Source organism: Aspergillus aculeatinus (genome assembly GCF_003184765.1).
Source record: "Aspergillus aculeatinus CBS 121060 unplaced genomic scaffold BO66scaffold_32, whole genome shotgun sequence".
NCBI classification, from domain to species: Eukaryota; Fungi; Ascomycota; class Eurotiomycetes; order Eurotiales; family Aspergillaceae; genus Aspergillus; species Aspergillus aculeatinus.
In genome coordinates this window covers 33988-61233 of record NW_020291501.1, presented here as the reverse complement: position 1 = coordinate 61233, position 27246 = coordinate 33988, and the positions used below count along the sequence as shown (strand labels likewise).

Here is a 27246-nt window from a genome sequence, read left to right as displayed (position 1 = left end):
AGCCGCGTCCAGATTGGCGTGGCAGATCATAATGGTAACACTGAGTTGCACCTAGCTGCTAGCAGAGGACTGGTTGGGTTGTCGACGATTCTCCTGCAGCGAATGAATACCATCGTCAAGATCGAGAACCACAAGCAGGAAACCCCACTACATCACGCTATTCGCACCAGGAGCCTCGAACTTGTAGAGATTTTTCTCGACCGAGGTGCCTTTCTGAATGCCTCGGACCATAAAGGGAGGACCGCGCTCCATTGTGCGATTGAGGAGGATTGTTTGAGTCTTGTTCGTCTTCTGCTTGAGCGAGAGGCAGACCCAGATTTCCGAGACAAGGATGGCAAGACACCGCTTCACTATGCAGTGGAGCGAGCTAATCGGGAGATCATTCAAACGTTACTTCACAAAGCGCCCGCGATGAACATCGAGGACACGAATAAAGAGACGCCGCTTCAGTACGCCGTCAAGTCTGGCAATCTCGCTGTCGTGCAGCTCCTGGTAGCGCAAGGTGCGGACCCAAAGTGGAGGGCCAGTGACGGCAAGTCTCTCGCTGAGTTTATCATGGAATTGTCGCCGTCGGAGGAGTTATTGAGCGGTATGCTACGCGACCTTCTTCGCCAGCAAGCCCGGGCAACCATTGGCTGTCACCTTCGGATTTCCTGTCCTTTCAAAAGCGACAAGAGAAGGCCAAGTTGCACTCGTGAGACTATTCTGTGACCACTACCCCGAACTTGTCAACGACAACCCACCAGCTGAGTCGGGGTTCTGCCCTCCACTGCATGAAGCCCTTAAGCTGTCCCCTCAGAAAACCCGCCGGGAGTTAATCAGTTTCTTTTGTGGGCTTCCACAAACTGACTTGAATATTCTTGATTACCAGGGAAACCAACCGTTGCACCGAGCTGTGGATATATGGTCCGATGGACTGCTCACCAAGCTCATCGCTAGGGGGGCTGACAAGAACAAGCCTCATGCGACCACGGGTCTGCCACCGTTGCATTATGCAGTTCACAAGCAAAAGCTTCGGGCAATTGAGGAGCTGTTAGCCAAGAAGGCAGATGCCGAGCAGCGGGTGAACGGGGAGCAGTGCGACTGGTGCAGAAGGCATTCACGACCCGCGGGCAGGAATGCGCGATGCGTGTTACTGGCTATCCCAGAAAAAGATCGCGGGCCGGACTGGGAGGCCATTAATATTCGACTGTCACAAGTACTGAACCCCCGGCCTTCTCCTCGACCGGGCTCGGCTTCTAGTGGTGGTGGAAAGACAAAGAGGAAAGTTCGCTGACATATCTAATATACATTTGATGTGTGTGTGTGGTTGGGTGTGTTTTCAGTGTGGGGTTGCGAGGATGCAGGGATTAGTCACCCAATGCATGCAAAACTCACCGTGCATGTGACTCGATGTGATGGAGGTGATTACAGGCGGTTTGGCCCTTGAGAGTGGAGGGGGCTGATACCAACCTTGCAGGGAGTGGGAGTTAAAGATAGGGCTCGATGACAAGCGGTGAGTCTCTTACCCAATCCGGAATGCTGGTTCTTGTCAGAAGGTTGGGTGGCGTATGACCGAGATACCTACCTGGTACCTTATATCCCACCATGTCTGATACCAGGGTAGTACAATCCCTGTCAACCATCGACCACGCCTGTCATCCCTTACCTTAAGGTCATCGCGTGGTCAGCACGCGGGGGCTTTGACGCTTCTCTTCCAAAATTCTGCTTTCGCCCACAGCTCGCATGGTTTATTCCATCCACACTTATTTGTCTCCTTGTCCACAGCCCCTCGAGGGCGTCCCATTTCATCCATGCTCGCTATAAACACTTCGACTGCACGTCACCGAGCTTGTCCTGGTCAGTGTTCCATTACTGTTCTCTTGTTCATGTCCATTAATCAGTTTTGTAGGTTGCTATACTTGCAAGGTGAGAAAGGTTCGATGCAAGTCTGAAGCGCAGGAGAGCTCATCCGACGGGCTATCTAGCTGTGCGTCTTGCAGACGACTAGGGCTGGAGTGCCGATGGAGCGCCCCCGTGGCCGGAGAACATTACAGCCCACCACCGAAACGACGGCAAACCATCGGTCGCAGACGTGAGCGATCGCGTAACACCAAAGCAAACAAGCCTACTAAGTCGACAGGTGGCGATAACGAGGTATCTCGGGTGAGTGGAGGGGAGCGAAGTACCGGCTATGCAGCGACGAGCCCAGTCGTCGATGTGCCAAGGCTTACGGAACAAGGCAACGCTGCCAATGCCAGTCAAACCTCTTCATTTGAACTGGATGCCTGCGTTGATATGCTGGGAGACCTGCCTTTCGACCTCGAGTTCGGCTTGGACTTCACCCCGGTGGATTTAAATCTCCACCACGGGACAGCCCTTCTCGACCACCGCTCGCTCTCATTGTCTGCTGGGGGGCTTGCAGACCCCACGAGTCTCACGGATTCGTTTCCCTCTCCACATAGCCTGGAGCTGCAGAGTACCACTACGCAACTGTGTCCCGATAAGCAAAGCACGAATGGCGATGGCTTCTTCCCCTGGGAGATCTCCAACATAGGCGCCGAGGAGCAGCATTTGATCCAACACTATCTGACCACCATGACGGGCTACGCAAAAGTGGATGATGGTCCGCGGGGGGCTAGCAACTTATATATCACTGCATTCTCCCAATCGCTCTTGTTCAAGCCTCTTCTGTACGCCATTCTTGCCTTCTCCGCGTCGCATTTAGCGTTGGAAGACCGCACGTATGCTGTGAAGGCGTCGCATTTCGAGCAACTCGCGCATGACTCCTTTGAAGTGTGCAAACAGCACAACATCTCCGAGCCCGAGAGCCTTCTCTCGGCGCTATTTGTTCGCGCAAAGAAGGTTCATCTTCTTGCAGGCGACGTAGAGGTCTTCCATGCTCTTGTCAACGAAGCCGCCCACATTACCATGTCTGAACGCGGACAGCGGGCGTTACAGAACCCGTACTCGCTGGCCCAGCGGATTGTGATTCGACTAGCGATACTAGACGCTCGCGCATCCTGCTATAGGCTTGGCGGGGGCAAGCTGATTCAGTCGCTACGCCACATTCCGGCGATGTCGTTCATCTTCGAACGGGAATCGGATGCCGGCCCAACGGCATCATCAAACCACGGCAACAGCAATCAAAACCATGCACTGGTTAGTCTCCTGCGGGCAGACCTGCTACGGATGAAGATCGCTGAACTGGATTTACGTCTGCGTCATCAGGCTGGAAGTGCCACCTTGGGCCCTTCCCCAGTCCGTACGGAGGAGGTTCGTTCACTGCATGGCCAGGTCGTGCATGAGATCCTGCACTGGGAGCAGCAAATGCGCAACAAGAATCACGACCTGGACGAGGCTGACTGGCTTCGCACTGCACGAGGAGAAGATCCGGGAATCATGGATGCATCTGCATATGCACAGTATCTTGTTCTGGCGGCTCTTCATGCCGGGGTTTTGTATCTCTATCTTCTCTACGTAAGCCAGCCTTCTGCCCCTACGTTTTCCCTGGGTTAGATAGCTAACAACACGGATTCAGCCTCTACGGTGTATCCGATGGGAGCATTCCGTCTCCCGGATCTTGCACTGCCACCTGAAGTTCCAACACGATCCCTCCCGCCGCGATTGCCCTTCTTCGCTGGCGCCGTCCTCACTCCTGCTGGCCGGGATCTGCACCACGGATTTGATCCATCGCGACTGGGTATTGGATCGCTTTAGGAAAGGCGAGCGATGGGGCACGTTTATCCAGAAGGCACGGGAGGTTCTGGAAGCTGCTACGGCGAGGGGGCGTGACGACGATGGCGTGGACATTTGTACACTGATGGATCGGCTGCAGGGGCGGGTTTTTATTTGATCTGGGCCTTAGACGTGTGTCATTTATATTGAGAACGTTTTGATTTGCTTCGCATTATCGCGAAAGGATTACCCCGAGCGCTTGCTTCTAGAAGACTAGATTTCTTCAATTCGACGCGCTCATGTGCTTGCCATTAGAAAGATGGACTCGAACGCTGTAAAGTGCATATTACCCCGCATGGAGGTCCGGGATTGCGTGGTGTGCGACGAAGCAAACATGTGCGTGATAGGAATAGCCAGGATATTCAATGATAGGTGCTGACAGGGGCACGGGGTAAGATAGCAGGTTCTGTCTTTCTTTCTTCGACAATGCCATCTTCCTCCAGGGAGCCACAAGATTGCCTACACGACAAAGTGTATCCTTATGAGACGAAGATACGTCTTAATCAGGGTTGAGCGTGTTGCCTACTCCTATGAACCACGGACCCTCTGATAACCATGATAATCCCACAACTAGTTACGCTTGTGCCAGAGATAAGATGTCACTAACGAAGATAGCACCTACCATTCACGAGGATGCATGAGTCCCAAAAGGTACGAGGATATCCCGACAGTGTCACCTGACACGTCATGTTTATCCCGACACAATCGGGCACCGGCTGAGGTCGACCGCTGCACTCCAACCCTAGTCAAACCCAGCCAGCTAGCCAGCCCCCCTTTTCTCCTCAGCGTTTCTCCCCACACCACCATCTCCAGTTAGATGAACACCTCATGCGGGGAAGAAAGTGAGGAGTTTGATAAAACGCAGTGTCCTTCTCCACTTTAGATTGTGGTTTGTGAGACTTGCTGAGCTGTCGATATATTCATTCAGCCTTGTTTTTCGGGTTTTTTTTTTAATTATCGTCGGTCTTGCTGCGAGCCCGTTTCAAAAGCAACGTCCTGTTGCTAATGCCAGCTGTAGGCGTTTGTGCCGGATCCAGTGATTACGTTACGATACGACAGCCATGGACCGGTTGGACACCTCTCCGACCGGGGAAGAAAAGGGAAGACCCAAGGGGGACCAGTACACCTACGAAGAAGCGGAGAAGGATCCCAACCTGCACAAGGGGACCGCGTCCGAGGAGGGTGACACAGATGGGGTGTTTATCTATTCCGCCGAGGAAGAGCGGCGCGTGAAGCGCAAGATCGATCTGATTCTTCTGCCGTTGCTGTGCATGTGCTACGTCTTTTCCGTGCGTCTTCCGTCCCCCTCTTTGCGAGAAGAGGTGTGTTTTGTTCCCATCGGTTACTGACCTTTTCCTTTTCGACCGCATCAAGTTCCTCGACAAAACCCTCCTCAACTACAGCAGCATCTTCGGCATCAAGACCGCCCTCCACCTGACGGGCTCCGACTACAGCTGGCTGGGCAGTGCCTTCTACCTGGGATATATCGTGGGCGCGCTCATGTGGGCCAAGCTCGTGCAGCGGTGGCCGCAGCACGTGGGGAAGTTCATCTCCGGCGCGGTGACCGTGTGGGCGTGCATTACTTTGTTGACGCGTGGGTTTGGCCCTTCGTTTTAGGAGCTGTCTGTTTGGGTAGTGTGGTTTTCTGATGAATGTGTTTTTGTGTCCAGCGCTGTGCTATAACTTCGTTGGGATTCTGATCGTGCGCTTGTTTCTGGGACTGGTGGAGAGTATCATCGGCCCCGTGTTTGTGATTGTCACGAGTAAGTGGTGGACGCGATCGGAGCAGGCGTTTCGCACGGCGTTTTGGTTGGGGGGAACGCCGGTGAGTTGGTTTCTTTCTTTTCTAAATAATGCAAAGAAGTGGACAGAGGATGCGTTTGTTGGGAAATTTGCCAGGCTGATATTGTCTTGTCTGATGGGGCCCTAGATTGGTAACTTCTGCGGCGGGTTGATATCCTACGGTCTGGGATCGAGTACGTCCAAGCCCTCTGTCTTCATGTGCTCCAGACTGTGGAAAGATGTGACAGACCATAGCTAAAGCAGCGCAGTGCACCCATCTTTCCCGACGTGGAAGCTCTTCTTTGTCTTCTTCGGCGCCCTCGGCCTCGCCTACGCGGTCGTCCTCAGCCTCCTCATGCCCGACACGCAGGCCAACGCGCGCTGGCTCACCCCGAAAGAGAGACGCATCTCCGCCGACCGCGTGCGGGCCAACCACACAGGCAACTCGAATACCAACGAGTGGAAGTGGCCGCAATTCTGGGAGGCGCTGCGCGACCCGCAGACGACCATGTTCTTCGTTACGGCGGTCGGGAATACCATGCCGTCGACTTTCGCGAGTATGGTAGGCGTGCCCTCTGTTCAGTGAAGATTTTGATTATACGGATCTACTTGCATCCCTCATAGAAATAGATCCTGATGTGAATTTGGGTGGTCTAGTTCTCCAGCCAAATCGTCTCCGGCTTCGGGTTCTCGACCCTCGAAACGACCATCGTCTCCACTTGCCCGGCGGCGGTGATCCAACTGTCTACCTTCCTGGTGTTCTCGTACATTGCCTCCCACCGTCCTAATATCCGGCTTGGGTTGTCGATGCTTGTCTCGGTGCCACCCTTGATCGGGGCGTCGCTGCTGCATGCGCTGCCGTTGGAGAATCGCGCGGGCCGGTTGGCGGGGTATTATCTTACCTACACGTGCGTGCCCTTTTGCCCTTTCTTCTGGTGATAATCTTCTGCAGTGAGGGAAACACGTTTGAGCAGTTGTAAACTAACAAGTCCCCGAGATGGGCAAGAAAACAGACATACGATGTCTTTCACACTCAACACAAGTCTCATGGCCTCCAACTACGCGGGGAATACCAAAAAGGCTACAGCGAACGGAGTGATCTTCGCCGGTTGGGCGGCCGGGTTGGTTGCCGGGCCACGTTAGTGCTCCCTTCTAACATACCCCTTGATCTGTTCCACCGGCATTGAATGTCAGAAAGCAGTGTGAGTGACATACTGACTGACTCGCGTGGGTAATAGAATTCTTCCTCGACAGCCAAGCCCCGGTATATGAGCTTGCGTTTCGGATGCTCAGTACGTTCCATCTTCCTTCTCTCTGTTACGGTGTTACCCGGCGAGTCCGGAACACCGCCGGGAACAATGCTGACAAGGGATAGTGGGCACCTACGCACTAATGATCATCGTCCCATGCTTCCAGCTGGCGTGGTACAACTACGAGAATCGGCGGCGCGAGCAACTCTCGACAGGGCGTCATCATCCTGGACAGGCTGGTGGGGAGGATGAGGATGATGACCGGACGGATTTCGAGCAGTGGGAGACGTTTCGGTATGTTATGTGATCGTTCGATTGAGAGAAGATGTTGAATTATTGGGTGGGGTACTAGGTGTTGGTTCTCAGTTTGTTGGGAAGTTGGGATTTTTGAAAGGTATATACTGTACATCGATAATATGAGACGTAAGTCGAAAGATGTGCAGGTAGTTTCATCTCCTGGCGTGATTTAAGCCTCCATACTGGATCTTCCAAATATCACACTTGAATTTTGTTAGAAGTATAGATGGGACCAGATCCTCCTAGCCCTAATTGCGATCGGCATGAATCCGGGGACTGATGTATATCGGGGACAAAATCCGTCAAATGTACTCTGCTAGTCTGTAACATGTCGTCTCTTGGCTATTCATTTCATAATTCGTTTTGTGGTTCTGTGAGCTGTTCTACATTTACAAGTATCATTTGCAAAGGCTACGCGTTATGCAGGCATAGAGCCAGTGTCATCGAAGTATACGGTCGATGCAGGGACCCTCTGATCTAGTATGAACTTATCTCATATTCACATTCCGACATATCTCCCCATAGCTAGTGCAATTAGTGTATGCTGAGCCCATTCATGCGTTCCGCTCCTTCAGAAATGCACTCGTTCCACTGTCTCGCGCCGAAGAACCTCAGCATCTTCAGGCAAAAGGAAGCCCGACTTCATCTGACGGGCAATCGCCACCCCCGCCCGCCTGCGATATGCAGCCACCGATCCATACAGCGCCAGCAATTCTTCCTCCGTGAACGGCCATTCCGAGCCTATGAAATTGGTATACATCAATTAGCGATTGGCTTCATTGCATCCAGGGAGCAGGAGTGGTCTTCTTCAAGATAAGAAGGACATTCAACTCACCACAATACCAGTTCGGCCTCCCGCGAGGCGTCGCCGCCACGATTATCGCCACCGGCACCTCAGTATGCAACGTCCGAACACCATCCGATGCATTCCCAAAGCGGTCGCGCGCGATCTCATCTGTCTCACCAACGGTCCGAATCCACACACTATCCGGCGGCGTGAACCCGCCGTCTCCACCCTCAACAATCCACCGCCGCATCGTTTCAAACACAGCATGATAGATGAACGAATTCGCGACAGTACTCCACCTCACCCCCTCTCCCTCACCTTCCCCAGACTCCTCTACCCCAGGGAGAGATGGCCTCTCCCCCCACCGCACCCGATCCACCGCAGAAAAATACCTCGACTCGCGATGGCCCATCCCCGCCACCTCATACAGCCTATACCCCTCGCTCTGGGGCCTCCGATGCGCCGTCCTCTCCCAATGCATCTGCCCACTCACCCCACAGGGGTACCGCACCGACAAGAACTCCGATTCCCCCAGCAACTCAAAAATCTTACCCCCGGACACACAATCAGGCAAAGGCACCGTCCCGCCCGACTGACACGGCAAAAACCCATCAAACGGAGCCTTCTCCCCATCCGGCAACCTCAAATGTCCGGAGTGCGTGATGAACCGCCGAGTAAGGCCACCAGTCTGCGAGAGGCCGCTGAGCACCACCCACCGCGCCGTCAAGCCGCCCAGCAGGCCCGCACGGAGGGCGTGCGACGCCGCGGTGAGGATCTCCGGGGACTGGGTCGTGGCGGGCCACCATTGCGCTTTGAAGGCGTCGTAGGCTTGCCAGAGTTGCTCTTTGGAGAGAGGTTCTTCCTCGCTCCCGTCCGCGACGGGAATGTTGTCCGAGAACTCATCGCAGGTCGGGCCGGGCGTGAAGGCCATGGCTGCGTAGCGCTCGGGATCGACGTTCTTGAGCTTCCCGATCGCGGAGGGGGCTTGCGAGTCGATCTCGAGCCAGGCGTGGTCTATCCCGTTCATTCCCCCGGCAGGGGTTGTGTTAGATGCATTCTCTTCCAGGTCCGTTCCATCAATCCGCGTTGCTTTCGCGTGATCGCGTGATCAAATAGAAGCATCGGAGGACGACTCACCATTCCGCATCACCCACCGATTCACATGCCGCCAGATACTCGTCCCGCCCCACAGGTGCGAGGGCTCGGCGACCACGAACCCCGAGAACCGGGCGGGGTCTGCGGGCCGTCGGAGCAGCAGGCGCGTGCAGTACGAGTGGCCCTGCGCGGCGCCCGAGATCAGGTACTCCTGGCTGATGTAGTCGTATTCCGGGAGGAGGTCGACGTGGTAGGGTTCCAGGAGGACCGTCGGGTGGGCGGGGTCGGTCTCCGGGAGGAAGGTCACGGTTGGTTCGGGGATGGCGAAGAGCTCCGTTGGGGGTTGGGATTCTTCGTCGGTCATCATGGACTTCTTTGATTGCTATTGAGATCTCTTTGGTTTTTGTTATGCTGTCTTTGTGGGGTTGAGTTGTTAGAAGAATGTGTATGGTTGATGTGGGATGTGCAGGACCGTACAGAGCGTTGCTCCACTTGCTCGGGGCTTTGGTGTTTGTTTGAGTTCCGATGTCGAGGAAACATAAAGCGATAGAGGGTCTGATTCAATCTCTTATCAAGTGCACTGGGAACCCTGCCTGGCATTCCACATTCTTACTTCTAGCACAAGCAGATGCTGTCACTATACCTGGCCACCCTGCCCGACAAGGTCACGTGCCGACCGACTCACTCGGTGGAGCGTCACCGGTCGCCCTCGCCCCATGACTCGTAACTTTCTTGGCGATCGGGCAAATCTAATGGTAAAACATGGGAGGGTTCCATGCTTTTATTTTCCCATGATGAGAGTTTGATCTCCGCTAAGACAAACAGTAAGTAACTATGGGCTGGTCGATTGTTGCAAGTCACGTGCAGAAGATCAGCCCGGCAGGGCGTCGACGATTCCAATTCACTAGACGCTGTAGATAGCACCGCTGGTCGTCATTTGAACTCTCGATGATAAGGGTACTGACAGAGGGAGAAATCCTTTCTGCAAGCCAGATACACAAAATATTATGAGGTTTGCTCCTCGATGTGCCTGTAGGCCCCTACTAAATATTTTGCCATGTTCTCTAAGCTCAACATTGCCTTGGTCAATTGAGGGATACCCGTTACAATGCTCTCGCCCACTTCGTCTCTTGAAATTTATGACAGTTTGGCCACGAAAGACTCGTCCGCTTTCAATGCGAACTCTTGTTTGGTGATTTCTGAGCAAGTCTACGTCGGAATGATCCCCTGATTCCCCTGTGGAATAGTTGCGCAGCTGTTGGCGGTGAAGACGTCCCGCGCTCATGGTCCTGTATAGGATTCGAGATGGGGTGTCAGAAGATGTAATAACTAGGTCGGTACAGTAGAGAGAGGGAATAAAGTAGGGAGACTACTGTACTGTCTACCCTGCGATTTGTCCTATCTAAATCTTTCAATCTTCAAGGATACCATTCACTCCAGCAGGTCTCAAGAGAACAGATACTGTACTAGAAATCGATTACACAGTGGGCGATCTCCACCTGGAAAATCGGTTCTAATTATAATTTTCTGCTGAGGATTTGGTGAAATTGGACCGAGACACAAAACAATTAAGCTTTATGACTGGCAGCTTAGTTGGCATTTTTTACAGGATTGAGTAGAGGTAGTGTGTGAATACGGTAAGGCACGGCTGGGCCCTGCTGATTTGAGGCTCAAAGATGGCTGTGTGCAGTATGCACAGTAGGTTTGAAAATTCTAGAAGGGTCTGTCCGCGGCTTCCTTTCCATAAGCATCTCTCCATCTCCGAGGTAAAGCGGGGGGACTCGGGAAGTGGAGGGTTAACCCCGAAGGGGGAGTTATCCCCGACACCGCGTTGCCCCAATGCTTTTGTTTAAGTGCAGATGTTCAGCTAGCTGTAATTATGCATACACATCAAATACACAACTATTATCAAAGGATTATCTCCTCAAGATAACACCGATGGTCGACCACTACGGTACATTTTCCCCTAAGGTACAGAGAAGTGAAGCTAGGGGGTAAAACTTAGTAGCTAGGTGCGAAACGTAGTCTTCGGCTCGAGCGATGGCACGTGACAACTTAGCCCCGCGGCCAAAGTCCGATAGTGGCATTAGTTCAATTAATACTAGACACACGGCACAGAACCCACATTTCCTGCAGCCTCGCAGCCTCTCAGGGGCTACAAATACATCCACTGACAACACGCGAGGAAGGGATCGCACTTCATGCAAGGAAAACTATTCCTATCGGATCGATGTTTCCACCACTGACGACAGTCAGATCTAGTCCGGGCCAAGACTAGCGTTTGCGACCGTTGGCGACTGCTTCGTAACCGTGTGTGTGTGTGTGTGTGTGTGTGTGTGTGTGTGTGTGTGTGTGTGCCTCCTTGCGCTGGAAAGAATGCCTTTCCCCCTGTCTCGTGCTGCAGAAACGGAGAGATCATTATAGTGCCACGCTGCTGCTATCTGCCTGCAGGCAAGCTAAAAAGCTACCATGCCTGGTACTGAGATCGTATTACCCATCCGCCGTCGTACATATACGAGATCAAGAACGGGATGCCGCACCTGTCGGTAAGTGCTCTGCTAGGGACCGCCTTGAATGATCGCGACCTGATCACCCAGTGCACGGCGGATTCGATGCGACGAGCAACCCGACGCGTGCAAGAACTGCACCTCCACCGGTCGGAAATGCGACTATGATCTCCATCGACTTCCATGGGGACGGCAAACCACCCTTCCCTGGGCCATCTCGGTCCAGAGACATGGGTGGATTCTGACGTCGGATGAGCAACGCTGCTTTTCGTACTTCCAGCACCGTACCGTGTCCAGTGTAGCGGAGCTGTTCGACTCCCCACTCTGGGAGAGTCACATTCTGCGACTGAGCTTCACGGAACCGGCCGTTTGCCATGCGGTCAACATGCTGAGCGCGATCCAGCAAGCCGCGGAGACCAATCGAATGCGACTTACTGGGGCACAGTCTGATGACGATCACTTGAAATTCGCGCTGGAGCAGTCGGTGCGGGCATCAGCCTTGTTGCGCCGCCGGCAGGGATCCAACGACCCGCAGCTGATCCACACCGTCCTCATCTGCTGCCTGTTGTTTGTAATCGGAGAGCATATGCGGGGCAACTTCGACGTTACCATTGTGCACGCCAAACACGGGGTGCGCATTATGAGAGAAGCACAGTCCCGCGGGCAGAGGATCGATCCTGCGCTTGTCGATTATTTCCATCACCTTGACATGGAATCCGATCTCTATTGCCAAACGGCGCAACAGGGCGATACCAAACGCCAAGAGCCGGACTGGGTGACGAACTATCAGCCTATCATTATCCAAAGCGTGGCCGATGCCCGAGTCGCATTCATGCGGATCAGCAACCAGTCAATCGGCTTTATTGGCCACGCGTGGCAAACGCCGAAAGCCAAGATTCAAGCTGAATACGACGCTTTCTGGCTCGCGCGCCAGCGGATTCTTTCACGGTACCAGCAGTTCACTCAGGCCCTCAACTCATTCTATGAGACCCACGCGCATACGCTAACCAGCAAAGAACACCGCGCTGTGACTTTGCTGCGTCACCTGGAGGTCGTCCAGACTCTGTCGTTGAAACTCACGCTACACGACACCAGTGACGCCAGTGACCAGGTCCGGATCCTCGCGGACTTTACTACCCTGCTGTCGAGCAGTCTCGCTGTTATAGGCGCCATCGCCCGCAGCACGACGACCGTTATCATCGAACCGCTGGTCATCGGGGGTCTGCACATCGTGGCGACCCAGTGTCCGGACTTCACGTTGCGGGTTCAGGCCCTGGATGCCATGCGCTCCTGGCCCCACAGTGAGGGGCTGGTCAACTCGGAGGTCTGGGCCGCGCTCGCGACTGAGGCGCTCAGGGCGGACCTTCTACAGCGGATAGCCCAGGACGGAGAGAACCGGACCGGCGTAGCGTATCCGATGGTGACTGATCGGTTTCTGGTCGAGGTCTTGCGATCGAGTCATACTGCGAAGGACTGGGCGCCTGTTCGTGCTAAGGATTTGGATATAGGGGGCCTGGTATCACCGTCGGACTCGGAGTCTGGTGGAGATAGTCCTGGGGTGGCGGGCAATCGGGACGTAACAAACACAGACAAGGCGTTTCAGGATCTTGTGTGAAGCTGTTCATGGTGTGAGACTTGATGCTTCTCGCTGACCTATTCCTACAGACTACAGATGGACATGGTTGTATTAACGAAATGGTCCGTGCATCTGTGTCATAATAACCATGGGCTGGTTGAATGCATACCCAATCTGGGCTACACTTTGCTTATTCGTTATGTAATTCGAGATAAGGCGGGTCCGAGGCGCTTGAAATTGGGGTTTGTTTCATGCCGTCGCAGCCTTTCAGAGCCGTTGTGCATCATATGTCTACAATGACTACAGACCTATGATGACCACAAAGACGAATGTCTGTGAGATAGTATACCACCGCAGGCTATACATGGTACATTCCAGAAGCCCGGTGGCCGTAAGATCTCGATACTTAACAGCTTTACTGCCCAGCAGACCGCCCCGCCTAGCATAGCCCTAATACACGAGACGAGATACACTAATCTCCCATACAGCGCTCTTCTGTAGTAAGGCCGTCCGGCTGAAAGCCACGTAATCCTGATAGGCCTAAGAGTCAATAGGACTTGTAGTGACATGACATTCCATACGCCGAGTGGCTGACGAGGGTATCGTAGCGCCGAGAGAGGTACGGGTAAAAGGGTGCATATTCGAAGAGGTGGGTGGATAAAAGGCCCTCAAGAGGAAGGGCGACTGCCGTATGAATGTCCATGTTATCACGCCCTGGCTCTCATGCCTGGTCTCCTGCCTCAATATCCTTATCTAGCTTGGTCTGCACCGCTTTCCAGCGTCTACCCCATTTGGTCAATTGAAAAGCAATACACGCGATAATCGAAGAGACGGCTACAGAGACACCGACTAGATAGGGGTCAGGATTAGCCATATCCGCGAAAGGGGGATGGTCTGTGCCACAAGCTCACATATGATCGGGAAGATCCATTTCCCTTCATAGCTGACGCTCCCTTTGACATGAGGAAAGTCAGACACATTCAAAGCAAAAAAGCTCGTCAGAAACGATGCGGGCAGCTGAATATTAAAGCAAGCGTTAACTCAGTGCTTTGAACTATGCGAAGATGGATAAACTCACGAAGGCGGTCGTCACAAGTGTAAACACCATGATAGCAACACCCTGCTTGGCAGTCTCTTCGCTTTGCTTGCGGCTGCTCTTCGCTTCGTTGATGTTCGCTTGCTTCTGCTTAAGATCAAGCAGCATGTCAAGGGACTTCCGGACGGTCTCCGCATCTTTGATCATCTCTTCGATCTCGCCTTTGATCTCAGAAGGAGTTTCGTAGGTGAAGCCTGCCTTGCGGTCATACTCCTTGCCTCAGAGCCGGTCGCACACCTTTTTTTGATCCTCCGCCAAGCTGTGAAGGATGTTGAGCTCGTCGCTGATATCCTTGATCTCCCGTAGAAGCGTTGTTTCCGCGAGGATGTTATCATACTCCTTCTTCGATGCGGAAATGGTCTCCTTTTTGGGTTTCTTTGTGTTTGGTCTTCGCACACGCGCTGTCTGGTTTCCGGCATCGGGTCTATTGAGGAATCAATCGTCCGCTCTTGGCATTAAGGTCATTCTTCAGATGGAGTCTCACCTGGCCCCTGTGGCCACGACAGCCTGAGTATCATCTCCTTCGAACAACATATCGCCCGTTCTATCAGCCCCTAAAGTGTGTATGTTCTGTTCGCGTAAAGGGCGAAGGCCCACAGCGTCGGCCATGAAAAGCCAGAGTGACTTGCAGAATCTTCCAATCTTCACGGCCCTGGTTTCGTCTCGCCCTTCCGACGACTTTTCTCTTTTGAGGTCATCCTCCAGTTGCTCGCAGAATGACTTGTATAGTGTAGCTTCTTTCTCACGCTTCCCTTAATTGTTAGTCGTTGTCTCTGACCGCAGGGCAAAAAGAAAAGGCGAGCGACTCACAACATTCTGGATGGATTCTCGGAAGATGGCGAGGGGCGACTTCTTCGGGCTTGGATCTGAGCCGATCTCTGGTACCTCGAACATCCCGATCGCCGTGCTGAGGATAATCTCGCGGACTCTTTCTACTGACCAAGGTGCTCTGTTCTTCTGGCTCTTCAGGTTGGCAAGTACTCGTTGGAAGAAGCCCTTGGTGGCATCCGTGCTTTCTCTTGTGGTGAAGGTTACAATTGTTTCTGGCAGGATTAACGTCAATACGGCATTGAAAACAAGGTTTTTCAAGGGCATCTTGGAGACATACTATCGCCAAGCGTAAAGAGCCACAGCTGGTTCACGATGAATATTGTAGAAGTGTTCTGAGGGGCATTCGAAGATGGCCTGCCGGCCGGTCCTGGTCTGTTCTCCGGTCTGGTGAAGCGCCCAACAACTTGATCACCGTCTCTTTCTGTGGTGTCACTGATCGAGGAGTAGTAGTACTGGTCGAGGGTCATGTAGGGCTGCTCCTGGTCTGCGGGGTCGTCCTGAGACTGAACGGGTTCCGGAAGCGCTTGCTCGAGGCTGTTGCGGTCCGGTTTGCGTGGCCAATCGGACCATCCTAGAAATGGCATCTATCAAACGTATCAGTTGCCCTCCAAGGTATATCAATGAACCTTTCTACTGACATAGAGCGCAGAATCATGTTGCGTGGGCTTCGCTTCGAGGCTCTGATCGGGAAGACCCTTTCTCACGATCATGAAAGTCAATGTCACTGCGCAAGAATCCGAGTAGTCCGTGAGAAAACGCACTGTTGAACTCACCTGCATCACATACTGGGGCTTCATGTATGTCTTGCGACCGCCAGCATGCATGGGGGCCTGGTTGTTGTTAATGAATAAGGCGTGTGGTCGGTGGTCTTTATTCCTCAAGCTTTTGTCCTTCAACAGACAGAATAAAAGCTCCGGAGTCTCATCAGTCGATGCGGTCGAACACGATGGATAACATACCTTCATAAACCATAACTGTGGCAGCAACTCGATCTCAGCTTGCGTGAAGAGATCAAACCCTTACAGCACCTCACTGGGTATCTCTTACATTGATCACCGGGATATGTACCTATCTTGCGTCTGGTTCGCTGAGACCTCTTGCCCTGTCTTTAATCCTTGTTCCATCGCCGTCTTGGACTTATCGGGGTAGTCTATCTCGGAAGTATCTTCTAGGGGCTCAGCTGAAGCGGTGATCTGGAGAGCATCTCTCAGTGTGGACACTTCGCGATACTTGCAGTCATGCATGATAGTCTCAGGCCAACGTATTGGTAAGAGTACTATATATTAGACCAGGAAGAGCTTTTCGTCAGAAGAAGAACCTGAGGTAAAGGAAGAACATAAGAGCATATCCAATAACCGTTTTGTCTAAATATCCGTATGCTGACAGGGTACCCACTGTAATAGAAAATACTTCAAATACGCCTACCAGCTGGTCAGCCTAGAAGAGTTTCCCGACAACCTTTACTTAAGATATAAATCAACGTACGCAGTAGATGATACTCATAAAAGGCGAATGGCATATCAGACTAATAGCTTGGTTAACCTATCCCCAGGACACCCAGGCTTGCAGTGTCGCCATTGGTCTCGTGGAGGCTGTCGACGTTAGAATTCACCACACCTAGCCAGACCGTTATCCACTTAAGCCGTAGCTGGCGCCCGTCGAGGGATCGGATCACGGCGAAAATAGGGAGTCGAAGGCACCTCCGCCGGTCGCCCGGGCTGTATGAAACCTGCTGCTACGTTAGTCTTCGAGGTCTACACAGCCATAGGATAGAGTCAAGACCAGCATTGAAGGGGCCCAAACGGAACCGCTGCAAACCACTTACCAAAGACCGTCTCGGACGGAGTAGGCTTGAGATCGCTGATCCATTCACTCAATGTGGTATGGGCGTGATCAGCTTCGAAAGTGACAGTGTAAATACGGCGTGCCTGCTGTCGTTGTATATTGAGGCTCCGCGGAGGATCATTGAACTCGATCATATGGCCGCAGAATAACAGCGTGTCCATGCGGAGATACCGGAGTGAGAGGAGATCGTGGCGAAGGTCTTCCCAAACTGCCCGCCACCGAAGTCCGATCTCTGACTTGTAGTCTTTACGCCATTGCCTTCGGTCGACATAAGGGGCGCGGTGATCCCAGGAAGAGGCGGGCGTGATAGTGTCGACCAGGCTTACCTTGTATAAGATAAGACGCTGGAGAGTGGTTGTAGCGGAGCGGAGGAATGCTTGAAGGTCACCGCGAGTGAAATCAATGTCACGGATTTCAAGCTCCACTAGCCGCGTAAAGTGAACGCGCTGCGATAACTGGGAGAAAGTGCGTGGCGAGAGGTGCTTGAATGGGGCGCAAGAGAGCGAGAAGATGAGGGTCTGTAAGCTGGGTGCAGCGGTTTCCACCATCTCTAGTGCATCCTGCAGACGATCGTCGTTACCTTGACTGGCGGGCACTTTGTCCGCGTTACACAGGCACAGATGGAGGGCTTCGAGGTTCCGTAACAGGATTAGGAAACCTTTGTACTTCGGTTTTGTCGTCGTGAGGGCTATCAGATCCTGTGCCGACACGCCACAGTGGCGACTGTCGCACGTCTCGAATCTCCGGAGTTCTGGCTTTCCTATGACGATACCATTTACTATCGCCGCAAGAGCCCTTGCATGTGTATTGCCCGCCACTTTCTTCAAAGGCCCCGGGAACCTGGCAGAGGCAATTTCCATGACACAGGGTAGCTGATTACGGAGCCGGCGTATCCCTAAACAGGGGAATTCCACTGGTCGGGTCGGATCAAGTAGGACCCAGATGGGACATTATCGCAGTCCGACAGATGCTAGATTCTCGAAGCAGGCGAGCGATTCAGAAAAAGCTCTTGCAAAGGTCCCCGTGTTCAATATGTGACGATGATCCGCCACAATAGCCTGGTAGGCGGTGGAACGGCTGCAGAGTTCAGCACCGGTCAGAGATTCCTGTCCATGTATAGCGGTCCAGACAGGTGTGCTTTTTGGCGCTCCAGATATGTTGCGCGGGCGCGAGCTCTCTTCCTCAAGTGTTTCTTCCGATAGAATAGGGACTATGCAGATATCCTTCACGCGCGTGCGAAGATTTGCGTTCCCAGCAACCGCTGCCAAGCGGCTAAGACTCTCACTTGTCACCAGCACCCATATTGTGCGGAATGACGAGTCAGCGAAAGCTTCCAGCAATTGAAGAAAGAGTGTCTTGCAGGTCAGGCGAAGGGCGCACCAATCGGCTAGCTCCAGGTATCCACAAATTTGAATGACAAGTTCCGGGGGGAGAGTGGTAACAGACATGGTGAAATCCAGGAAAGCGGTAGAAGAACTTTGAACACTGCAAGGGTAGGGTAAAAGGGTATTTTAGCAGTAAAACAGACTGGAATATCCAAGGTTGGACAATGTGGAGTCACTTTGCGTATGTGGCTACTAGGTAAGTTAGTGTAAAGACCGACGATGGTCGAGGAAACGACCAGTGGGGCCCACACCTCACTGTGACTTAGTACCCGGTAATACATAACTACGTGACTAGACTGGGCCCTGGGTGACGCGTCACCACACCCTTTTTCGCATTAAAGCCTGTCATGTGTCCTCCGGGTCTTCAGGGACGAGTCCGTGCGACCGACTGGTTGCGATTATATAATTTGATCAGAATTGACGACGATTTGGGAAGCTTCAAAGGTAGGCTGCTGGGACAAGTCTCTTGATTTTCTTGGTGACGGGAACTACTTAGCTACGTTCCCGCCTGTAAAAAGATGAAAAGGCCCTTTGAATAGTTGACGTGGCCGGATGACTTAGCAACGCTGACAAGAATCATACCAAAAGTGGTTTTTTTACATTTGTGATATGTGACGGAGGTCAACACTGACCGCTAGGAACCCATGATCAGTCCGTTTGTAGCAGTATCAGCTTCATCACTGCCATACTATTAGGGAGGTGGGGGCAGGATTGGACCAAGTGAAGTCTATATTATCCAATCATCGGAGGCAGCCACGTAGAAGGCCTACTAGTTTTTTTTTCATCCACAATGTAAGTCGCACAACTGTGTCCAGTAGGGTCACAAAGCTTAGGAATACGTAATCGAAGGCAAGCAATTCCGATCATATTGTTTGCGTATAGTATCCGGAATAATGACCGATTACTCACCCCATACGGAGTAGGAGTTGCTGCCGCCAATGGAGGTCTGGGGTGGAGGAATGCACAATAAACATTGATTTGAACAATCACCCCACGTGATATTGCGAGACCTCCCGCCACAGCGCCCTGACCGGCACCAAGAACGCGTCATCGGACCAGATAAATTGTCGCATACGCTCGTGCAATCTCGGCCACGAGAAGTGAGGATAATGGAAGGCGAGCATGCCCATATACCCAAAGCGGGTTGAATCAGCCGGTGCGAATGCGGCGCCGATATACAGCAGCCAAACGAGCAGATCGGCATTGGGATCGTCGTTCCATACGGCCGCATCGATGTCGTCACGCAGCCCCCGCAGGCTCACAAGGAGTTCCTTGGAGATGTGGGACTACTCGCAACAATGATGTTGGTTCAACGAGTTCGGACGATATATTCAGCAAGAGTACGTACCGGAAGCACCAACTCACACCAAATCTTACAGCACAGCGTCATAGAGCACAGGTACGCGGCTAGACGACAGCACTCCTGCAGTTGATTCAAACCCGACAGGGTCTTGAGTCGGGACTGGATCGACGCAACGTGATTGTTGATATGGAGCATGCCCATTGCGTCGATGTGCGACGATCGCGGAATATCCCGGATGCATTGCAGGGCATGAAGGTCTTCGAGGACTGTGCTGAACTCTTCTCCAAAGATATGCGATCGGGATTGCAACCCTGGTGGAAGACGGTAGAAATTCGGCACGAAGGTGTCCCGGGTCCAGAGGAGGGGTGCGAAAGTGGTGTGGTTGACTATGCGTGTGGACCCTACCATGAGCGATGAGTTGAGATCTTGCCTGCGCGATTATGTCAGTACATCATATAAATTGGTGAAATAACAGTACGAATCACAGGAGCAGCATAGATGGGTCCGACTCACTCACCAGAAGATGGCTCGCTGGATTCCTGGAGTCAGATGGATGCTCTTTCTTCGGCAGACCTTTAGAAGCTGCTGCACTGCGCCCATGTGAAGTTCAACCTGGGCTTTAAGGCCAAGGCGCGCCTATTCGGGAGTCGGTGTTATCAGCAAACAAAATGCTGGATGAGGTACTCAGATGTATCATTTCAGAAAACATACGCCTACACCCGCGATCAGCAATATAGCGCCGATAACCGCCTCCGAAGCAGCGTCATGTTCCGAGTCCATCCGCTGGCGGATATATGTGATCGCCTGACCCTGGTACCGCAGACACTCCTGATCCAGGCTTCCGCCAGTGACGGCAAATGCGAGAGTAAGCATCACGGCATTGATTAGAGCGGGGTCATGGAAGCCAGTTCGGAATACCGATCGGAAGCTCTGGAAGGCCAGTTCCTCGGCCACGCTGAAGACCGGCTCGGGGGCTTGCCTTGCCCTGTCTGGGACACCAGACGGTCAGTGAGACATGAAGAAAGGAAAAGGTCAGATGGGGGTGGAATCACTTACAATCACCAAGCAACGCGTGCAGCCTGGAGGAGTCCACGGCAAGGGTCTGGAACGGATCCAGAGCATCCGAGAGGAGAGAGAAAATCGGAGCTGGTGGACTGTCTCGAGTCATGACGCATGCCTTGGCTGTCTCAACGGGATCATTATAATCAGGACTGAGATTTGGGTCTTCAAAGGTTGTTAAGATGAAATTGGTCCTAGACCGTTGCTGGTCTTTCCGCTTCCTTTCCAGTGCTTTTTTGAGCGCGTGAGAGCGCGCCCGGCGCCGCGTTGCCTTATCCTTTACGGGCTCATTGACCTGTATCGCGATGAACTGAAACTCTCCGGCCATATTTGTTTGAACTAGCAACCAGTATGGTACAGGTTATGGATGTGCTTCTCATGAATTGCACAGAATGGTATGCAAGTGTTTCGTTCAACCTTCAGCAGCCTTGCTTAGAAATCAGAAGGACGGAAACATACTAGGCCTAATTAGGAAGTATCTCTTTTCCCTTTCGGGAACAATCTGTTTGCCCTAACCCGGTCCTTGACCACTGCGAGATATTCTTATCAACTCCGACATCTCGGAGTGATATATCATCATTCTGAGATAAGAAAGAACTTCCTACTCTATTGGGGTCTACATATTTGTAAGCTACGATGGCGATTGTTCTCACAAGCTCTGAAGGCAGGAAGGGGCAACATATATAAATGTGCCGGGGTTGCCACTTTCATGAGCAGTCAGGTGGAAAGCAGAGAAGCTTGTTCTTTCACTTTCTTTACACTCAGTCAAATTCAATAATCCACCGCAATGACAGAATCACGCCTCTTCAAGCCTCTTCAGATCGGCGCCATCCAAGTTCAGCACCGTATCGGAATGGCCCCATTAACACGCCGCCGCGCCACTCCGGACCGCATCCCCACGCCCCTCATGAAAGAATACTACACCCAACGCGCCTCTGAGCCTGGCACCCTCATCATCACGGAGGGAACCCTGGTCTCGGCCACCGCATGCGGCGGCTTCTCCAACGCCCCCGGAATTTGGCGAGCCGACCAGATCGCCGCATGGAAGGAGATCACCGACGCGGTACACGCGCGGGGCAGTTTCATCTACGTGCAGCTCTTCGGGATGGGTCGGGCGGCGGACTCGGAGTTGGCTGCGAGCGAAGGGATTGATATCGTGGCGCCCAGCGCGATCCCGATCCCAGCGGACGAGAACCCCACCGCGCCGACGCCGCGGGCCATGACCCGGGCTGAGATCCGGCAGACGGTCGTTGACTTTTCAGCAGCGGCGCGGAACGCCCGCGCGGCCGGGTTCGATGGGGTCGAGGTCCACGGCGCCAATGGATACCTTTTGGACCAGTTCCTGCAGGACACGAGCAACCAGCGCGACGACGAGTATGGGGGCAGCGTGGCGAATCGGTCCCGATTGCTGTATGAGGTGCTGCAGGCGACTGTGGAGGCGATCGGCGCGGACCGCGTGGGACTCCGGTTGAGTCCCTGGTCCCGGTTCCAGGGCATGCGCATGGCTGATCCGATCCCTCAGTTTGCGGACATTATTGACCGGGCTGGCGGGTTGGGGCTGGCGTACCTTTCACTCGTTGAGACGCGGGTATACGGCGCGTGGGTCTATGAGGGCAGTGTGGATGAGAGCCACGAGACCTTGGACTTCGCAATCGAGCGCTGGGATGGGCCTATTCTGGTGGCGGGAGGCTATGGACTGGAGAAGGCGCAGAGATTGGTCGATGAGCAATACCCAACCAAGGATATCGTGGTGCTGTTCGGACGGCATTTCATCTCGAATCCGGATCTGGTGTATCGGCTTAAGGAAGGGGTCGAATTGTCCAGGTACCAGCGTGAGACGTTTTATCAGATCAGCTCGGCGTTGGGATACGTGGATTATCCATTCAGCAGGGAGTACTTGGCGACCGTAGGTGCCTAAGGGTCTAGATCAGATTGAGAAGCATTTTGTATCCTAGTTGTGTTCTGCTGAAGAAGACTGCGTTGATTGACAAGAAGGTTGCGACCATCACAGAGAAACAGCCGTAATCTAGGTCTCGATATGAACCAAGGAGAAGCACCAAATGCTTGAGACCTAGTTACAACAGCACAATATGCATACAGAACAGAAGAGGTTCGCCGGTGGTCAGCCACCAATCTCCCAGTCTCCCGCCGTGTGGCTTCTCTGCAGTCCGTAGTCAGGTGGATGCCTATACCAGTTGGCGGCCGCGCCTCCTCGGGCGTGCTATCAACGGGGTATTGTCCGGCGGAAGCAGGGCTAGGAGCTCCAAGATGGTTAAAAATTAGTGTCTGCAGGCTAGAAAAGGGAAAATACATAATCCTCACAAAAGTCAGAATATTTGGAGATTATAAGGATGTCCAACCCCCCTTCAATCCTGATGTTCGTAACAATTGACAGAGAGGCAGATATGTATCTTAATGTTTGTATGGTGAAAAGAAATTCCAAAGAGATAGGGTCGTGGGAGTAGTGTAGAATGTGACATGAGAACTAAGGGGTCACAGGAAGTCTTGGTATTTCTAACCTTCTCCCACTAATGCATCCCCTCCGAGCTGGCTCATAACTGATTTGCCTACCTACCTATTCATGCCACAGACGATAGGCGAGAGAGCTAAAAGCAAAAACATACAACAGAAGGGATTCGCTGGTGGTCACCCACCCAACTACTAACCTCCCGGCGTGTGGCTTAAGTACGGCTGAGCGGACGGGAAGCCCTGTTTTCCACACCCTGTGGTCGTATGTGCCGGATACAGATCTAGAGCATGTCATATTTTCCGTCCCCTACCCACTGAGCAGCAGTGGTGTTCGGGTGCAGGGTCGAATTGCTAGGTGCCGTCGAGCAGCTGATTTTCATGCGCTCAGTCAGCTTTACACCCGATCGCAGCGTTGCCGGCAATTAGGGCATGTTCGCCACCGCCTGCTATAGATACTTGGATAAATCTGTGGTCATACATGCTTGCACTGGCACTACGAATCGTTGAGTAGAGGTTCAAAGTAAATAAGAGACATATCCTGATACGCAGGCTGTTGAGCATTGAGGTGACCAATCACGAGTTAGAACCAGTGATACCGAATAGCCTCATGCGAACCATGGGACACGGCGGGAAGATAAAGAAGATCAACCCGTATCCCTGCGTCACCAACGAAGCTTCAGACCAATGACCTCGTATTCGTGTTGTTGACTCTCCTTTGTGAACCAGAGACCTAGATGTAGATAAATGCCTCGCACCCCATGCTACGCTGCCATGGCGTCCCCTCCCCTCCGTATCCTGCTGCTTGATTGAACACTGTCTCACCACCATGTCGCCCAGTATGTTGAATATGAGCACTATCCAGGACCTCCGGGATCAGCTGCCTGACTCAGTCGTCCTTCTCCCTGGCTCGGAGGAATACCGCGCCTCGATCAAGCGCTGGTCCGATGGCGCAGAGAAGCCCGCTGTGTGTTTACCTACCCCACTTTCATTCGCCGACCGATAATAACCCTCTAGGCCCTCGTCATCCTCCCCAGCACCGAGCGCGACATCTCTACCGCCCTCACTTTCGCACAAACTCACGGGATGGACCTGGCCGTCGCAGGCGGGGGTCACTCCACGTCCGGCGCCGCCTCCACCGCGGGTGGACTTCTTCTCTCGCTCTCGCGCCTGCGCGGGGTCACCGTCGATCCAGAGACGCGAACTGTCACCGCACAGGGCGGCGCGCTGTGGGAGGATGTCGACACGGCGCTGGGCCAGCACGGCCTCGCCACGGTCGGCGGGGTCGTCAACCATACGGGCATCGGAGGCCTCACGCTAGGCGGCGGCTACGGATGGCTGACGGGTCTTTACGGGCTGACGATTGACAACCTCCTGGCCACCTCTGCGAACCTCCACCCAGATCTGTTCTGGGCGCTCCGCGGCGCCGGGCATAACTTCGGGGTGGTCACGGAATTTACCTTCCAGGCGTATGAGCAGAAGGATGAGGTCTTTGCAGGCTTGCTGGGCTTCACCCCGGACAAGCTGGAGAGTGTGGTGGAATTTGCGAATGCGTTGGTGGCGGATGACGGGGAAGGGGGTGATGGTCGATCAGCCATCTACTGCTTTCTGGCGGTGCCTCCGGGTGCGCCCCGGGGCACGGGGCCGACCATCCTTGCAGCCGTAGTGTCGATTACGAGTGAGGAAGAGGCAAGACGACGGTACGCCCCGCTGCTCGAGCTGGATCCCGTCATGAATACCCTGGCGATGGTTCCGTATTGCCAGGTCAACGCGATGTTGAATGGGATCGCGGTGCATGGAGACCGGAAGAACACCAAGGGCTTCTCGTTCGCGATGCCGCTGCGGCCCGGGCTGGCGCGCTCGGTGCTCACGGAATTAGGGGCGATTCTTCAGCAGGAGCCGGCCTGGGTGAAGTCGTACATCGTGTTTGAATTTGGCCATCTCGAGAAAGTGGCCGCGGTCCCGCGGGAAGAGATGGCCTTTGCGAACCGGAGTCGGTGTCAGAATGGGGTCGTGCAGATCTGGTGGACGGATGAGAAGGATGATGCGCGCGCGGGGGAGAAAGGGCGACATCTCAAGGCGTTGATCACCGCTGAGGCAGAGAAAAGGGAGGGGGAGGAGGCAGCGGGTGCAGTGGTTTATTCTAACTTTGTCGAAAGTGAGTCGATGGTACGCTTTCAACCTTCAATTCAACTATGCTGACTGCCAGTATAGCTGGCGACCGCAGTGTTGAGGAGCTGTTTGGCGAGAATCTGGACCGGCTACGCCTGCTCAAGGCGAAGTATGACCCAACCAACTTATTCAACAAGACGCATCCACTCGTGAGTAGAAAGGATGCGGGTCAACTCGTATAAGATATCGTACCCGAGTAGTTGTTTTTCAAGCCTTGACAGATGTTTGCTCTGCTGCTGTTCAATGTGTACTTTCAGGTCAGAATTCAAGTTCATTCTACTCCCCTATAGAACTGCTATCTCCCATAATGATGAAACGTGAACTGAATAGGTCTACGATGCAGCTGGTTTGTGGGCGTATTACCAGATTCACAATGGCCCATGCTTAGTAAACATCTAGAGCTTGTTTATTTTGCATTAGGTTCAGTCCAGGGCTTAGGCACAACCAAGCAAACACGAGGTGCTATTTTCGACCATCTTGGGTTGCGGGTAGGTGCCTATTATATATCCCAAACTAGGAATGTCTAAACAGCATCAAAAGATCCGAGTTCAAGCTTACAACTTGTTGTACATACACACCTTTCTGCACTAAAACCATCAGTATAACAATTGCTCCCCTCTAACTAACTGTAGACCAAAAACTTGGACTTATGCCGATTGAGGGCCAGTCAACCTCGGTTTATTGCCAGGCTTTCAGCAGGCTCTGCCGATTGTCGTTGAGCCCCACATCGCCCCGGCCCGTCGTGACCCTTGATATTCCAGTGCGATGTAATATCACACCTGGCCTCTAGAAGCTACTAAGAATGACAGTATAAGAAGGGCTTTCAGTGAGCGCGGAATGAGTCTCCAGTCAAAGAGCTAGGTCCCAATGTCTCAGCTGCCTCTGCCCTTGCTGTCTCCCTTACCTGACTTTGTGGCGGTCATTCAGGGTGCGGCCCCACATTCCAGAAACGAGGCTAAATTTATACCGAGCAATAATAGTCGCATTAAAGCGTGCTGGACCCTGGCCTGGCCCTGCAGCCTGCAGATCGCCCCTCGCTTAACATCTCCAGCCGGCAATTTGAAGTCGTGATAAACTGCCGACGGGAGCATCTCCGCGAGTCTCCACCTCAGCCAGGCAGATTTGTTTCACGTCGTAACATCCGCACACCAAGCACACTAGTCTTCTGCCGTCGGAGTCGGAGTCTCAGGCTAAAACAGACCCTTGTTTCTTGACGGGGGCTGTGGGCACCAATGCCGAAGCTTCCTGCACAGTTCCCACCCCAGTGCTGCCGACGCTTCGCCGATAACACTTCTCCAGATTTTACCAATGATTTGCCGATTGGTCCGGCAGCAGTCAGACAATACCGGGTGGGGAGGGCCTTCAAAGTCTATGCAGACTTGAATGAGGTATATGGCCTAGATCACCCCTGCTGGCGTCTATTTATCCACTTTAGCCTGGCAGATAGGGGCTCTACCCTGCAGGGACGTACGATCATGTCGCAGAGTCAAGCAGTGCAACGTCCAAATCGAAATCAGACGACCGCTTACGCTAAACTAGATGTCTATTTCCAGATTACTCTCACATGGATACACTTGCTGATTGGGGAGTACCTTGTAGGCTAGCTCTGAAGCGAGCGTCCCGCGTCTGAAGGACCACTCGGGAGGTATTTGCCATCGTCAATGTGAATGTATTGAGGGCTACAGTCGGGATATCTGGAGCGCTTCGAAGTCGTGGTTACATTGGTCAATGCTCTTCTGGAAGAATTCCCCCAGGACTTTTCAAGATACAGCCTAAGTCTGACATCCCCCGCTAGAATCACATAATTCGGCACGGGCTGATCGTCTCCCTACCCAAATCTCCGGCGGGTGGGCCCGAAGGGTCCAAGATCCTCATCTTTGATACACTAGCTTCGGACTCGAGTTGCCAAATGTGCCAACTGCCTCGTACTTCTGGCAGCGGACATGCATCGCGTTCAGGCTGTGTCTCCCGCTGTAGTTTGGATTTCCAAGCTATAAATTCGGCTCAGAACCACCATCTCAGTAACCAGCACCTCATCCCCGATCAAACATCACAGCAAGCATTTCCCATCATCTAAA

At 53.2% G+C, this 27246-nt stretch overlaps 9 protein-coding genes across 9 annotated transcripts; 5 read left to right on the top strand and 4 right to left on the bottom strand.

Annotated features, from left to right (window-relative positions):
- Window positions 1-1363: 1363 nt before the first annotated feature.
- On the top strand, window positions 1364-4282 carry BO66DRAFT_376797 (uncharacterized protein). The gene is made up of 3 exons (XM_025645722.1): window positions 1364-1839; window positions 1892-3459; window positions 3518-4282. Exons 1-3 carry the CDS (start codon window positions 1794-1796, stop codon window positions 3833-3835), a joined length of 1932 nt encoding a protein of 643 aa, XP_025502565.1. The 5' UTR covers window positions 1364-1793; the 3' UTR covers window positions 3836-4282.
- A 242-nt stretch (window positions 4283-4524) lies between these two features.
- BO66DRAFT_352319 (MFS general substrate transporter) lies at window positions 4525-7206 on the top strand. Its single transcript, XM_025644771.1, has 9 exons — window positions 4525-5006; window positions 5092-5311; window positions 5388-5542; window positions 5648-5693; window positions 5769-6061; window positions 6157-6407; window positions 6513-6637; window positions 6738-6791; window positions 6875-7206. Exons 1-9 carry the CDS (start codon window positions 4779-4781, stop codon window positions 7054-7056), a joined length of 1554 nt encoding a protein of 517 aa, XP_025502564.1. The 5' UTR covers window positions 4525-4778; the 3' UTR covers window positions 7057-7206.
- Window positions 7207-7533: 327 nt separating this feature from the next.
- On the bottom strand, window positions 7534-9611 carry BO66DRAFT_429688 (uncharacterized protein). The gene is made up of 4 exons (XM_025650473.1): window positions 9406-9611; window positions 8971-9343; window positions 7882-8922; window positions 7534-7787 (listed from the first exon to the last, which is right to left on the bottom strand). Exons 2-4 carry the CDS (start codon window positions 9293-9295, stop codon window positions 7618-7620), a joined length of 1536 nt encoding a protein of 511 aa, XP_025502563.1. The 5' UTR covers window positions 9296-9343; window positions 9406-9611; the 3' UTR covers window positions 7534-7617.
- Window positions 9612-11397: 1786 nt separating this feature from the next.
- On the top strand, window positions 11398-13244 carry BO66DRAFT_429687 (Zn(II)2Cys6 transcription factor domain-containing protein; the record flags this gene model as incomplete). The annotated part of the gene is made up of 2 exons (XM_025650472.1): window positions 11398-11474; window positions 11526-13244. The coding sequence occupies 2 exons, from the start codon at window positions 11398-11400 to the stop codon at window positions 13048-13050; spliced, it is 1602 nt and encodes a 533-aa protein (XP_025502562.1). The 3' UTR covers window positions 13051-13244.
- A 488-nt stretch (window positions 13245-13732) lies between these two features.
- BO66DRAFT_439752 (uncharacterized protein) lies at window positions 13733-15762 on the bottom strand (the record flags this gene model as incomplete). The annotated part of the gene is made up of 8 exons (XM_025651176.1): window positions 13733-13860; window positions 13923-14028; window positions 14090-14320; window positions 14345-14531; window positions 14592-14854; window positions 14918-15150; window positions 15216-15522; window positions 15577-15762. The coding sequence occupies 8 exons, from the start codon at window positions 15760-15762 to the stop codon at window positions 13733-13735; spliced, it is 1641 nt and encodes a 546-aa protein (XP_025502561.1).
- An 847-nt stretch (window positions 15763-16609) lies between these two features.
- On the bottom strand, window positions 16610-18375 carry BO66DRAFT_454570 (F-box protein; the record flags this gene model as incomplete). The annotated part of the gene is made up of 3 exons (XM_025652027.1): window positions 17823-18375; window positions 16764-17678; window positions 16610-16656 (listed from the first exon to the last, which is right to left on the bottom strand). Exons 1-3 carry the CDS (start codon window positions 18229-18231, stop codon window positions 16610-16612), a joined length of 1371 nt encoding a protein of 456 aa, XP_025502560.1. The 5' UTR covers window positions 18232-18375.
- Window positions 18376-19154: 779 nt separating this feature from the next.
- On the bottom strand, window positions 19155-20902 carry BO66DRAFT_376784 (uncharacterized protein; the record flags this gene model as incomplete). Its single annotated transcript, XM_025645721.1, has 5 exons — window positions 20528-20902; window positions 20183-20460; window positions 19989-20107; window positions 19517-19901; window positions 19155-19454 (listed from the first exon to the last, which is right to left on the bottom strand). Exons 1-5 carry the CDS (start codon window positions 20856-20858, stop codon window positions 19155-19157), a joined length of 1413 nt encoding a protein of 470 aa, XP_025502559.1. The 5' UTR covers window positions 20859-20902.
- A 361-nt stretch (window positions 20903-21263) lies between these two features.
- BO66DRAFT_454552 (alkene reductase) lies at window positions 21264-22448 on the top strand (the record flags this gene model as incomplete). Its single annotated transcript, XM_025652026.1, has 1 exon — window positions 21264-22448. Exon 1 carries the CDS (start codon window positions 21318-21320, stop codon window positions 22446-22448), a length of 1131 nt encoding a protein of 376 aa, XP_025502558.1. The 5' UTR covers window positions 21264-21317.
- Window positions 22449-23837: 1389 nt separating this feature from the next.
- BO66DRAFT_326127 (FAD-binding oxidoreductase) lies at window positions 23838-25350 on the top strand (the record flags this gene model as incomplete). The annotated part of the gene is made up of 3 exons (XM_025643896.1): window positions 23838-23963; window positions 24014-25154; window positions 25211-25350. 3 exons carry the CDS (start codon window positions 23838-23840, stop codon window positions 25348-25350), a joined length of 1407 nt encoding a protein of 468 aa, XP_025502557.1.
- Between the last annotated feature and the right edge of the window lie 1896 nt (window positions 25351-27246).

Bases quoted from the DNA above. Each gene is read 5' to 3' on its own strand.
- BO66DRAFT_429688 (XM_025650473.1), bottom strand. From the start codon at position 9,295: ATGATGACCGACGAAGAATCCCAACCCCCAACGGAGCTCTTCGCCATC. The intron at 8,923-8,970 runs GTGAGTCGTCCT...ATCACGCGAAAG, and splicing joins TCGGTGGGTGATGCGGAATG to CAACGCGGATTGATGGAACG. The intron at 7,788-7,881 runs GTGAGTTGAATG...CCAATTTCATAG, and splicing joins GAGGCCGAACTGGTATTGTG to GCTCGGAATGGCCGTTCACG.
- BO66DRAFT_352319 (XM_025644771.1), top strand. From the start codon at position 4,779: ATGGACCGGTTGGACACCTCTCCGACCGGGGAAGAAAAGGGAAGACCC. The intron at 6,408-6,512 runs GTGCGTGCCCTT...GCAAGAAAACAG, and splicing joins GGGTATTATCTTACCTACAC to ACATACGATGTCTTTCACAC. The intron at 6,792-6,874 runs GTACGTTCCATC...GACAAGGGATAG, and splicing joins GCTTGCGTTTCGGATGCTCA to TGGGCACCTACGCACTAATG.
- BO66DRAFT_376797 (XM_025645722.1), top strand. From the start codon at position 1,794: ATGCTCGCTATAAACACTTCGACTGCACGTCACCGAGCTTGTCCTG. The intron at 1,840-1,891 runs GTCAGTGTTCCA...TCAGTTTTGTAG, and splicing joins ACGTCACCGAGCTTGTCCTG to GTTGCTATACTTGCAAGGTG. The intron at 3,460-3,517 runs GTAAGCCAGCCT...ACAACACGGATT, and splicing joins TGTATCTCTATCTTCTCTAC to CAGCCTCTACGGTGTATCCG.